At 32.5% G+C, this 13,855-nt stretch overlaps 1 protein-coding gene across 7 annotated transcripts in view; it reads right to left on the bottom strand.

The window, feature by feature from the left end:
* The window catches only part of ATRNL1 (attractin like 1), a 765,177-nt gene that overhangs the window by 530,675 nt on the left and 220,647 nt on the right, over positions 1 to 13,855 (bottom strand). For all 7 annotated transcript variants that reach the window (XM_049645843.1, XM_049645837.1, XM_049645839.1 and 4 more), the window contains one exon: positions 2,974 to 3,067. In XM_049645843.1, the coding sequence (XP_049501800.1) occupies positions 2,974 to 3,067 (94 nt within the window). The remainder of the gene's footprint in view (positions 1 to 2,973; positions 3,068 to 13,855) is intronic.

Below are 13,855 nucleotides of genomic sequence, written 5' to 3'. Positions count from 1 at the left end.
GGGACTGATGGGTACTATTTCCAGCTCTCTATGTCCTTAAGCAAAAATCGGAAGTGCTATAATCACTTCCATTTTCACTTCTTTCTTTGCTTTACTGATGTAGTTTCCCCTTCTGTTCACTGTATTCTATACCCAGAACATTCTACCTCCTCCTTCAAGTTTCAGCTCAAGTATCCTCTTCTCAAACTTACCTAATCCCTCCAGGGTAAATTAATCCCTCCCTTTTCAGTACTCCTTCAACACTTTCTTCATTCCATTCCATTAAATAAGCTTACTGAACCCTTACATTGTGGTACTGATGATACGGTCCCCAAAGAATGTCATTCTAGCAAAGGATACAGGCAAGTACACAGATAATGCAAGGAACAAATTAGCACATAGCAAAAGAACCAATTTCAGTTTGAGGAGGTTATGAAAAATACACAAGAAGATGTGATGTCCAACTACATACTTAGAGCCAAAAAGAAATTATCCTGTGAAGAGGGAGAGGTTCACAAGCACTTCCAATCACTAATACAATAAATTAGTACATTATATTTTGGCTAGTGTCTCCATTGTTAGCCCAAAACATACTTTAAGCAAAAACTGTGTTATTCATCTTCATTAATAGTACAAGCACTCATTTAATAATTATTTAGTGATTTGAATGGCTAGCTTTGCTTCCTAACAAGAGTCTCATTTTCAATATATGCACACTGTAGAAAATAATTGCTTTAAGAATGATGATCCTATTTTCATTGCCCCACACTCCAAAGCCAAATAAATAAAATGAAGAAAAAATAATGAACATAATTCTATCTACAAAGACCATCTAAAAAATACTATACTAATTAACATTCCAATTTTTCCCTGCTTATAAAAATCATAAATAATAACTAGGGCAAAATGTACTTTCATCATTCAGAACTATATAATTTATTTTTTTACTATTTCATACATATGCCAAACCCTGTAACTCTGTATTTCTAAGCTTATAATCCCATGAGTTCCATGAATTAAAACACTGCTCTCTCTAATCTGGAAACAAAAGTATCTTACTACAGTACCACATCACATAAGAGATAATTATTATAAATGATTGTACCATTTATACAAAACTACAGTACAAATTTAAATTGTCAGTTTTAATTGATGGAATACTGGAATCTCAGAACAAAAATAAAATGTTTATTGTTTATGACCAGAACCTGATATATATTTCATGGAGGGGGAGAGTGAAACAAGAAGCAATGCAAAATAAAAATATAAGGCTCTTGTTAAAATTTTATTAAGAATTTCAAGATGGTGAAAGCAATGCATTAACCCAAGCATGATGCCCTTCTAAGCATGAAGCCCTGTGCAAATGCACAGACCAAGAAGGTGGCCTGCTTATGAACACTAATATTCAGCAAAATATTAGAAGTATCTGCTATATTAGAACACAGAACTCTGACTTAATTTCCAATGGTACTGAGACCAAAACAGCCTTCCTTAATAGGAATTTCCCTAAGATCTTATACTTTCACCTCCTTTTTAAGAGACTGTGGAGAAGGAATAAAATATGGTTGTGCTCACCTTCTCTGAACTTAAAAACCTATGATACCCAAATGCCTAGTCAAAGACATGATCATCTACCTTGAAATGTTTAAAATAATTCTACAGCAAATAGCATATTTGCTTTAAATAAAAACAAACAAAATGATCATTTTCCATGGTTAACAGGTCTTTGGATATAAAAGTTTTAGAAAATCTTTTATTAGTTTTTTCATAATTCTTTACTTATTAGAGTTTATGATTTGTGTCAAATACATTTATATCTATAATAAGTATATACAATTCAGAACCATAAAAATTATTTTAATATTATATGATATATTTAAATAAGAAAAAAAGAAAGTTTAAATAACATCAAACAGCTGCTTTTTAGGGTTAATTTTGGGCAAGGGGAGAATAAATCTTGAGAAGAACAACTAAATTATAATATATGTGCTGCTGAAATGAGCACTAACAACTAAATTATAAAAAGACAAAAATCATTCATAAAACTACTAAAAGCAGAGTAACAAGAGTGGGTTCATGTCTAGTAAAACGGAAAAAGAAGAAAAGTATAAGAACAACTTGAAAGTCTTAAATGACTACAATTTTAATTAACAATGACAGATTCAAAAGAAAGGCAAAAAACATTTGATTGGAGTTATTTATTTCATATGATATGGAGGAAAATTATAAAAATAAAATTCAAATTTGATATATGTGTTTTCCAAAAATTTAAGAGTATTTCTTTTTTTAGAAAGATACTAAAGACAGAGGCAGCTGGGTGGCTCGTCAGTTAAACGTCCAACTTCAGCTCTGGTCATGATCTCACAGTCCATGAGTTTGAGCCCAACGTCAGGCTCTGTACTGACAGCTCAGAGTCTGGAACCTGCTTCAGATTCTGTGTCTCCCTCTCTCTCTGCCCCTCCCCCACTCACACTCTGTCTCTCAAAAATAAATAAATGTTAAAAAAAAAAAAAAAAAAAAGAAAGATACCAAAGGCAAACATATTCTATGGGTTCTATTTTAAAGGCTCTGAAAAAAGGCCATCTTAAAAGGCTTAATTTTGGGGGTGCCTGGGTGGTTCAGTTAGTTGAGCATCTGACTTCGTCCCAGGTCATGATCTCACAGCTTGTGAGTTCCAGCCCCGCATCAGGCTCTGTGCAGACAGCTCAGAGCCTGGAGCCTGCTTCGGATTCCATGTCTCCCTCTCTTTCTGCCCCTCCCCTGCTCACACTCTTTGTCTCTCAAAAAATAAACATTAAAAAAATTTAAAAGCTTTATTTTTCATGAGAATTGATAAAATGCAACTGAACTTAGTTGCATTAATAAATAAACTTAGTTTACAATAATATTGGCTGCTTAACTAGTGTAACACTAAACTTAAAAAAGAAAACCTAAACAGTTAGTTTACAGCAGAAATTCAATCCACAAAAGTTTTAAAAATTCATTTTTACTTACAATTGACACTGATCACCTTTTATTCCTTTAGTTGTGCAGAAACATTTTCCTGTGTGCATATGACAAATGTTGGCATGGCCACTGCATGTACAAGCTGTAAGTCAAAACAAAAATAACACTTAATATTCTCCATCAAAAACTTGTATCACATTTCCGGATATTATTTTTATCTTATTTTTATACTGTGTATTTTCTCCCTGCCACCCAAAAACTAGGGTTACCACATAAGTTATCTTTAACTAAAGGCAAGTAAATTCACTTATTTAAAAATTTTGTGAAACTCTTTAAAGTCTTTGGGGCATCCTGAAGTTTAGTATGGATACACATATTATTGTATTCTTCTTTTGGGTTCCTTTCCACTTCTGATTTGCTACATCTATTTGATGAAATGAATTTCAAAGAGTACAAGAGATTTGGAGTCAAACAGCTTGGCATTAAAATGTACATCTATAATCACCAGCTATGTGACCTTGGGCAATTTATTTAACTTCTCTATGCTTCAGTTGCTTCATCTGCAAAAAAAATGACAGTAATACTTAGTTCTTAATTGGATGTTATATGTAAGTGATGGATCACTAAATTCTACTATATATTATACAGTATACTATATGTTAACTAACTAGAATTTGTAATAAAAAATTGAAACAATAAGTAAATAAATAAATAAAAATACTTAGCTCTTAGTAGGGATGTGAAAATTAAATGAGATCATGTGTTTTTATTTTTATTTTTTTAATATGAAATTTATTGTCAAATTGATTTCCATAGAACACCCAGTGCTCATCCCAACAGGTGCCCTCCTTAATACCCATCACCCACCATCCCCTCCTTCCCATCCCCCATCAACCCTCAGTTTATTCTCAGTTTTTAAGAGTCTCTTATGGTTTGGCTCCCTCCCTCTCTAACTTTTTTTTTTCCTTCCCCTCCCCCCATGGTCTTCTGTTAAGTTTCTCAGGATCCACATGTGTTTTCAAATATCTAACACAAATCAAGCACCTAATATATGCAGCTATTACTTCTACTGCTATTATCACTGCCAATGATATAATAAAAATAGTTCTATACCATGTCAAAAAAGCATGCCTGTTTATTGCCCCCAAACCATCTTAATAAGCTTCTCAGATCATTCTCAGTTTTAGTATTCCAGAATATTAACTGAAACATTCCATGGTGTAATAGTTACACAGTCAACTTGGCTCAGGTGAACTCATTTCATCTTACTCTGCATTCCTTATTAAAGAGTAGCATTCCCATTATTTGGAACACCAACTTCATATTTAATCGTGTCCAACATCCAATTGATTGGTAGGTTCTAGTTTCTGCATGCACAGTCCCTCTTGTATCTGATCCCTCCTTTTCCTCGTGATAGCCACTAATTTGTAGTATACTATTGTCATTCACCTTCTCTTACTGACACCAATACAATCCCATATCTGGTCTTTCTACCTGGGCTACAACTCATTGCCAATCCTGAAATATAGTCTAAAGAGACAAGGCCAACCAAGTCACTAGCCCTTTCAAAGACTTTCAATGAGAACTACGCTGTTCCTACACACCTCCATCTAGTTACATCACTCTCTTGATGAAAATGAAACAATGTAGTCTTTTCCTGATTCAGATATACATATATAAATCAGTTAATGAGTCACTGGTTTTGATCAAAGTATAAAATATTCTAGAACACTATGCACCTTTCTAATTGCTTATGATTATCTGCTTTCATGATTAATATAAAGTAAATACACCCAACCCTACCCTAGTTTTGGTACTAGGTAGATTTTTAAGAACTTGGGGTTGTTTTTGTTTTGTTGCTTGTTTTTTGCTAGAAGAGATTTCCACAGAAAAGGGTGATTGCTTCCTCTTAAAGAATATTTAAATAAATCAGCATAATTTTCCTTTAAGTTTGTAGAATTAACTATGGAAACACAACATGTGAGAACCACAAAAAATGAATGACAATGGGTAGTATTGCAAGGAATAAAGAAAACTATCAACAAGCAATAATGGGTCCCTAAGAAGTATTGATTACATCTAACTTCAGAAATAGTAAATGAATGTACCATGATATCTTAGTATTAAATTGCAGAGTTTCAAATTGTTTTATATCCAGAACTTTACTAAAAATAATGATACACATTAATATTTTAAAACTCAGATAAACCTTTTATTTACCCTTTATGGCAGAACTGGATAAGAGTTATGTTTGCAGAGTTTCTTAAAAAAATTATCATTGTATAGTAGCTTTAATAATTCCTGAGACCAAAAAAAAAATTGTGTTAAAGTACCTTTTAATGTAAGCTCATTTTGAGAGAATTCCCTTGTGGTTCTGTACTTCAGGCTAAAATGGCACAAATGTATTCTAAATTCAATTTTTTAAGATTTATACTTCATGACACTGTTGAAATTATTCTGTTGTCAGCATTTGAGGTTATCTTTTTATGCTGAATAAGCACCTATGAAACCATCATACGGTGGCCTTTTGTTTGGCAAATTTTATATGATGATGATTTTATAGCCTAGACATACACTAGAGGGACATTATGTGGTCACATGTTATTTCTCTTCCTCTACAGTATAAAGCTGAAATATCAACTTATAAGCAAAACTGAACAAGAAGAATAGAAAAAAAGGTGTGATATGGGTTATTCCAACAAGTTGTACATGAGGAATATACTTTGAAACATGAAACTGAAAAGCAGTAGTCATTGGAAGTACTTGTTGCAAAGTCAGTTTATGTGCCTGAGTAACTTTCATAGTTATATCGTTACTATCTGTGGAATACCTATAGTAAGAATTTATGGAAGTTTGGAAATAATGCCCATTTAATATCCTTTGTATAATTCCAGCATATTATACTTGATTTTTAGTAGAGATTCTATATATTAGATTTTAAAGTAGTAAGAATTCTGGCAAAGGCAAACGTTCAAATAGCTAACCTAAAGTTCTATTCTTCAAACTTACATTTTTATTTACAACAACAAACTTATGTATGAAAAGGGAAAACAGAATATAGTGGTTTCTTTTTGATATAAACATGAAATGTTGATACCAATAATACCTTAGCAATCTGATTTTCTCACTAAAAATGCAAGAATTACAACTTTGCCATGTACCTGTTGTTGAGACAGTGTGATCAGTGTGATTTTTTTTTTTTTACTGAAATAATGAAAGGTCTCATTTTTTAAGTTTTTTTATGTTTATTTATTTTTGAGAGAGAGACAGAGCATGAGCAGGGAAGGGGCAGACAGCGAGAGAGACACAGATTCCGAAGCAGGCTCTAGGCTCTGAGCTGTCAGCACAGAGCCCAACGCAGGGCTTGAACTCATGGACTGCAAGATCATGACCTGAGCCGAAGTTGGACACTTAACCAACTGAGCCACGCAGGTGCCCCTAGATAGATCTCATAATTAAAAACAGACCATCTAACTTACAGAAATTACTTTAGTTAGGATATTTGACATCTGTACTTGCCTAAATAAAAAGTTGTAAAACTCAGTTATTTAGTCCTAGATCCAATATTTACTAAATGCTCTTGGGTGTAAGGCATTGCTCTAGAACTGTAATTGGATGGGAAACAAGAATCTAGAACTAAGTAACTGGAACCTTCAGGCAAATGGCACTGTATCAAGGATTTCAGTTATAGATTGAAAAGTCATAAAGTGCCAGGCTGTAAGATTTTTATTTTATATTCCAAAGCTAACATTTTCAAAAATGGAAAGAGAAATGCTAACATCTATTCTAACTGTATCCCTGAGGCCCATTTCCAATTCTGTATGGGCCATAAGCTAAGACTGTGTTTTACATTTTTAAAAGATTATGACGAGAAGGAGGTGAAGGTGGCGATAAAGGAGGGAAGGAGGAGGCGAAGGAGGAGGCAGCAACAGCAGCAACCGTATCTGGTCTACAAAAAACCAAATTTACTATTTAACACTTTAGAGAGAGAAAAAAAAGCCAATCCCTAATCTGTACAGTCTGGACTCACATAATTTGTCAGTTTTCCCGAAACCACATTTAAAACCACTTGTTTTTGTTTTCCTAATAGAAGAGAACCCTCTCCCATTTAAAACAATTAAAATTTTTCACCAAAATGAATTTTAACTCAACTCTTCTGGAATTGCATTCTCAATACCCTGTGTTTAGTTCTATAAAAGAGTAACTTTAGTCTTGTTTCATTTTCTTTGATAAAAGAAAATGAGTCATACTTTATTTTCTTACTCTAGCCGGCTATATTTCTTGACCATTGCTAATGACTGCTTAAAGTATTTAAACCCTTTGTAATTGATTTCTTATATTTTATTTATTTAATCTAGTTTTTATTCAACTAAAAAATGAACAAATGGGCTATAAATGAGGCAAGAATGACACATTAGAACATATTCACAAAGCAAACATGAATATCAAAAGAAATACCAGTTTTGTTCCCTCATTGTCCTACCACCAAAAATTACTACTTGCCTCAAGTTCAAATTCTTAAATTCCAATTGACTGAATTTTTAAAAAAATATCTCTTTTGGGGGGTGCCTGCACGGCTTAGTCAGTTAAGTGTCTGACTCTTGGTTTCGGCTCAGGTCAAGATTTCATGGTTTCATGGGTTTGAGCCCCGCATCAGGCTCTGTACTGACAGTGCGGAGCCTACTTGGGATTCTCCCTCTCTCCCTCTCTCTGCCCCTCTCTTATTCACACTGTCTCTCTCTCAAAAGTGATTAAAAAAATTTTTTTAAATATATATTTTTGAATCTGTATTGTTTTCAGTGAAGTTACTTTAAAAGATGCTTTGAATACTTATTAATTGATGAATCACATAATCTGAAAAAACATTAAGTATTCATTATGTTATAAATATAAAACATGAAGTAGGTTAATAACAATACCAATATTTTGTATCTATACATGACTATATATTTCTGAGGTACTTTCACACATATTAATTACCTCTTTAATCTTTCACCATTCATGTTATTATACACATTTGACATAGGAACGGCTTCAAAGAAAAAACAAAACAAGCAAACAAACAAAAACATAGCCATGCTTATACATCAGTAAGTACCAAAGTTAAGAATTATATTCTGGGATTCCTTAAACTTCTTATCAGAAAATATATGTTTGTGTGTGATGAATTTATGTACATATAGACAACATGTAGCCTACTGACCACATATGTTGTTAATTTCAAATATGATTTACAATGTACTTTTTAAAGTTCAAAAGCTTAAATCACTATATTGTACACTTGAAACTTATTTAATACTGTAAGATAACTGTACTTAAAATAAAATAAAATGTAATAGAAATAAAAAGTGTTTAAAGCTGAAACTAACCGCACATATTTTACACACACAAACCAACCGTCACACAATCAATAATTGCCTGTGCAGTAAATACACACTAAAACTATTAGTTTTACAAGGTTGACTCATCATTTGCAGATTCATTAGTATACATATTAATAAATCTAAAGAGAAAAAAAAATTGTCACTCTAGACACTAAAAATTCTGACAAAAATAAATGTTCACTCCTGATAGAATATTAAAGAAAACAGGAACGAGATGATACTTCTTAGGTAACTATATACATCTACAGACATTATATACAAAAATAACCAATATCTTGCTTAATAAGGAAACAATGGAAGCATTTTTTCTGCTAAGAACAGGAACAAAGCAAGACTACCCAGTAACTCTTTTACTACTAATATTGTACTAGAGATATTAGCCAGTGTAATTATACAAGAAAAATTAATTGATACTTAAGAACTAGAAAGAAAAAGTTAAACTATCTCCACCTGGAAATGATACAGTATCAATCCCAGAGAAGCAGTAGTAACACAAACTAAAACATTAAACAATCCAGTAAGGTAACATAATTAAGTAACATACTGAAATCAATAACCTTCTAATAATAAAAAACAGGTAACAGATAGAAAATTAGTTTATAATTGGAATGAAGAAGATAAAATATTTGGGAATAAATTTTAAAAAAATATATGCAAAATCCATTGTAGGCATAAAAGTAGTTGTGAATAAATAAAAAAAAAATTGTTGCTCTTGAAAAAAAAAAAGCAACCAACATCACAAAGATGTCAGTTCTGTTTGAATTAATTCATGAATCTTACATCTCAATAAAAATACCACATTTTGATGGGAATTAATTGATAATAATCATCATATAAAAAATAAACATGCAAGAATAGCCAGGAAAACACTAAAAAAGCTTAAAAAAAAAAACCAGCCTACTAGACATTAAAACATTTATAAGCTCTCTATAATTAAAACACTGAGATAATGGCACATCAATGGAGAAACAGCTCAGCAGAGTACAGTAGAAAATCCATAAATAGAACCAAATACATATGAAACTTTAGTATATAAAAAGTGTGTATATTAAATCATGGATCAAAATGATTTTTTTAAAATAAATGTCACTGGGACAATGGATAGAAAAAGGTTACATTATATTTTTTAATTTTTAAAATTTATTCATTAATTTATTTATTAATTTATTAATTAATTTATTAATTTATTTATTTATTTTTAAAATTAATTTATTAATTTATTAATTTATTAATTAATTTATTAATTTTGAGAGACCAAGGGAGAGAAAACCCCAAGCAGGCTCCGCGCTGTCGACATGGAGCCACAAGGGACAAACCGTGAGATTATGACCTGAGCTGAAATCAAGAGTCGGTAGCTTAACTGACTGAGCCACCCCAGGCACCCCCAAAAAAGGTAACCTTAGATCCATACTTCACACCATACACAAAATTAAACTCCAAAAGCATCAGTGACCTAAATGTAAAAAAGTAAAACTATACAAGTAAGCCAAGAATATACAGGTAACTTAGATAACTAGGATGTAAAAAAAAAAGTATTCTAATTCTAAGAGTGATAATTTTGGGGCACCTGGGTGGCTCAGTCGGTTGAGCATCCAACTTCAGCTCAGGTCATGATCTCAAGGTTTATGGGTTTGAGCCCCATGTCAGGCTCTGTGCTGACAGCTTGGAGCCTGGAGCTGGCTTCAGATGCTGTGTCTCCCTCTCTCTCTGTGCCCCTTCCCCACTTGGGTTCTCTCTCTCTCTCTCTCTCTCTCTCTCTCTCTCTCTCTAAAATAAACATTCAAAACAACATTAAAATAAAATAAGTGATAATTTTTATGACATTAAAATATAAAGACTTCAGCATGGCAAAATAAATAATAATCACCATAAGCAAGGTCAAAAGACAGACCAACTTAGAGAAAATTATTCAACAGATAGATAATATTCCTAATAAGTAAAGAACTCTTGTCAAATTGAGGAAAAAATATGAAAATATCCCCAAAGAGAATTGAACAAATACACAGACAATTAACATAAAATATAAAAATGGTCCTTAGATACATAAAGAGAAGTTTAACTTCACCCATAAGAGAACTAAAAATTAAAACACTCATTTACTAATTTTCACCTATCAGACAAAAGTTGAAAAGTATAAAAATATATTCTGTTCACAAATCTATGTGGAAATAGGTACTCTTATACACTGCTAGTGGGAATGCAGACTGGTACAATCATTGCTAGCAACACTGTGTATGTTTTTATCTCTTAACTTAGCATGCTCCCTTTGAGGAATTTATCCTGATGAAACACCTCTTATAGTACAGAAATATCTATGCACACAAAAGTTTCCGCTACCATTACTGACATTTGAAATTATTAGAATTCGCCTAAATATTCAGAGTTAGGAGAATAGTTGAATAAACTGTGGTATATTCTCAAAATGCAGTACTAGGGAGCTATAAAAAGAATGAGGAAGATCTCTGTAAGTAACATGGAATGATTTCCAAAGTATGTTATTATATGACAAAAAAAGTACAATAGACATGTTACCCTTTGTGCAAAAAAATAAGAAAATGTGCATGTTTCTGCATATTTAATTTAAAAAACATAGGGAGGATAAACCAGAGAATGGTTTGAGACAGGTTGTTTACAAGGCATGAATAAGAATGTCATGGAAAGAATTGGGGGGGGAGGAGGTAGGGAGGAAAATGACTTTTTGTACATTCCTGACTTTGGGGACCATGTAAATGTTTCACATACTCAAAAAAGAAAATAACATCAATGATACTGATGGGGTCCAGGCTAAAGCTAACTAAACACAGATATAAATGAATGACCCTTACTCAGATGACTAACAACCACACTGAAGGAGGGAAAAAGAATGAACACAAGTACTTTTTTTTTTTTTAACATTTACTTGTTTTTGTGACAGAGAGCACACATTGCAGGGGAGGGGCAGAAAAAGAAAGGACAGAGGATCTGAAGCAAGGCTCCACACTGACAGTAGTGAGCCGCTTCAGGGCTCAAACCCACAAACTGTGATATTATGACCTGAGTTGAAGTCGGACACTCAATAGCCTGAGCCACCCAGGTGCCCCAAACAAAAGTAATTTTTAAACACAGTTAGAGATTATATGTCCTCACACTGGAGACAAAATAAATAAATAAATGCTAACCTCCAATTAATATTCTTCCTTTTCACAGAGGTATGGGTTACAACTCTGGAAATACCTTCTGTACATTCTAAGACTGAAGAAATTAAAAAATATATGCTGTGGATAATGAAAGTTGGATTAAAAATTTGGAAAGTAGGAAGAATAGAATGAACCCTGTAGTAAGGGACAGAAAATTAGGTATTAGTGTAAACTCATGGATTTTAATATAAAATACAAATAGAGGTAAAAATGTGTACCAGTGTGTGTAGTTATGTATAAGAATATATATATGTCTATGGGTAGACACACATATATGCACGTATGTACACAGATATTTATTCTCTAGTTCTGTCTGTTGAGATGATCCAAAAATAAAGATGTCTTTGTAGCAAAGAGTCCACTAACAGAAACAGGGCAGCTTAAGAAATGCCAGTTGCCAGTCAGGGCAGGAATATTACAAGACCTAAAACACAAGAAAATGCTCAAAGAATGATAAAGTGTTCACTGACAGATATATGAAAAATAGATAATGATACAAAGAGATAGATCATAGATAGATAAGATATACAAACTAAAGAAGAGAAAGCTTTTCACTGTAAAATCAAGCCAAATAGTCAGTACAGAAAACTGATGAATGAGAAAATCATTTGGTAAAAATCATAAAACTAGTAGGTGAAAGTTTAAGAACTAATACAATACTCACAGTCCTAAAGTATCTCCTAAAAGATAGTTTTTTCATGACAGGATAAAAAGGTAACTTTACAGTGCATAAATCTAGCAGACAACACTTTATCCAAACGTTCATACTGAACATTACCATTAACGGAACGATGATAGCATGTGGCTCATGATATGGTGAAAACAATTTAGCATAACTTCAGTGGTATTCCTGCCCAAAGTGTGTAATCAGAATATAATCATAAAGACATGTCAAACAAAGCCATACTGTAGCACATTCTACACACACTACTAGGCTGTATTCCTAAACAATGTCAACATCACTAGATAAAAAGAAAGGCTCAAAAAATGTTCCAGATTCAAGAAGTGTAAAGAGACATATAAATGAATACAACCAGTAATCTTGGATTTTCTTTTTCTCTAAAGAACAATGCTGGGGGTGCCTGGGTGGCTCAGTCAGTTAAGCGTCCGACTTCAGCTCAGGTCATGATCTCGCGGTCCGTGAGTTTGAGCCCCGCGTCGGGCTCTGTGCTGACAGCTCAGAGCCTGGAGCCTGTTTCAGATTCTGTGTCTCCCTCTCTCTCTGGCCCTCCCCTGTTCATGCTCTGTCTCTCTCTGTCTCAAAAATAAATAAACGTTAAAAAAAATTAAAAAAAAAAAAAGAACAATGCTGGAACAAATGGTGGAATCTAAGTAAGGTCTACATTTAATAACAATATGCACCAATGTTCATTTCCTGATTTCTGTAACTATAAGGTTACAGAATTTCTAGTTTTTAGAAAATATCACTAAAGTATTTAAGGGATAAAGGCCTATCAAGTCTTCAATGATTAACTGAGACACCAAGAAGAGGGAAGAGACTGTGTATTTACTTGCAACTTTTGTATTAAATTATGTCAAAACAAAAAAAGTTAAATAGACCTTTTCAATTTTGAAAAGATTAAACATTTATACACCTCCCAAAAATAAAATACAGGCTTATGCTTTTGACCTGTAGGTAAATAAACAACATTATGTTTAATAACTTTGAGGTGTTCTTGTTTCTCTACAAGTTATTAAGGGTGTTGTTTTGTTTTGTTTTGTTTCCATTTTGAGAAGGGATGCTGTTAGCAATATGTGAAATAAGCGATTTCATTTCTCAAGAAAACACTAGACCTTACCATTTCAAGAAAAAAAATCTTCCTCTGTGGATAATTCCCCAAATGTCTTCTATTACCGATAATATACCCAAATGCTTTCTTTTACTGAATGAAAGAACTAGCTGTTGACAGATAGAAGAATATGAAAAATATACTTTTAAAATACAAATTATATGATAAAGTGAAATAGATAATATTTGGAAGTTAGCTGCTAACATTTATAGGACAATACATTCTGTTAAAATGACCTGAAAATTAATACATCAATGAGGAGAAATGTGGTCGGTAAGTTTGAAAAGTGAAACACAGAGATTCTATTTATCTTTTCTAGAAAAACTAGAAATAGAAGAAAATTATATAAATTGCACTTTCTTCCTTATCTAAACTTTATATAACTTCTTTTTTCAGTACTTAACAAAAAAACTTATATATAAAATATTGACTTACTGCTCAATAAGTTATGAGTAAAGAATAAAACATCATCTATAATTATTAAAACCAGTCTTCATTCCCAGCAAAATAAAATATACATGTGGAACCAAAATTGCTTCACTGTTCCCTCTATTAATGAAAAACAAAAGAGCTTTCTTTT

The sequence above is a fragment of the Panthera uncia genome, chromosome D2, assembly GCF_023721935.1.
Source record: "Panthera uncia isolate 11264 chromosome D2, Puncia_PCG_1.0, whole genome shotgun sequence".
Taxonomy (NCBI): Eukaryota; Metazoa; Chordata; class Mammalia; order Carnivora; family Felidae; genus Panthera; species Panthera uncia.
The sequence above is the reverse complement of the archived record's forward strand: the minus strand, read 5'-3'. Positions and strand labels throughout refer to the sequence as shown.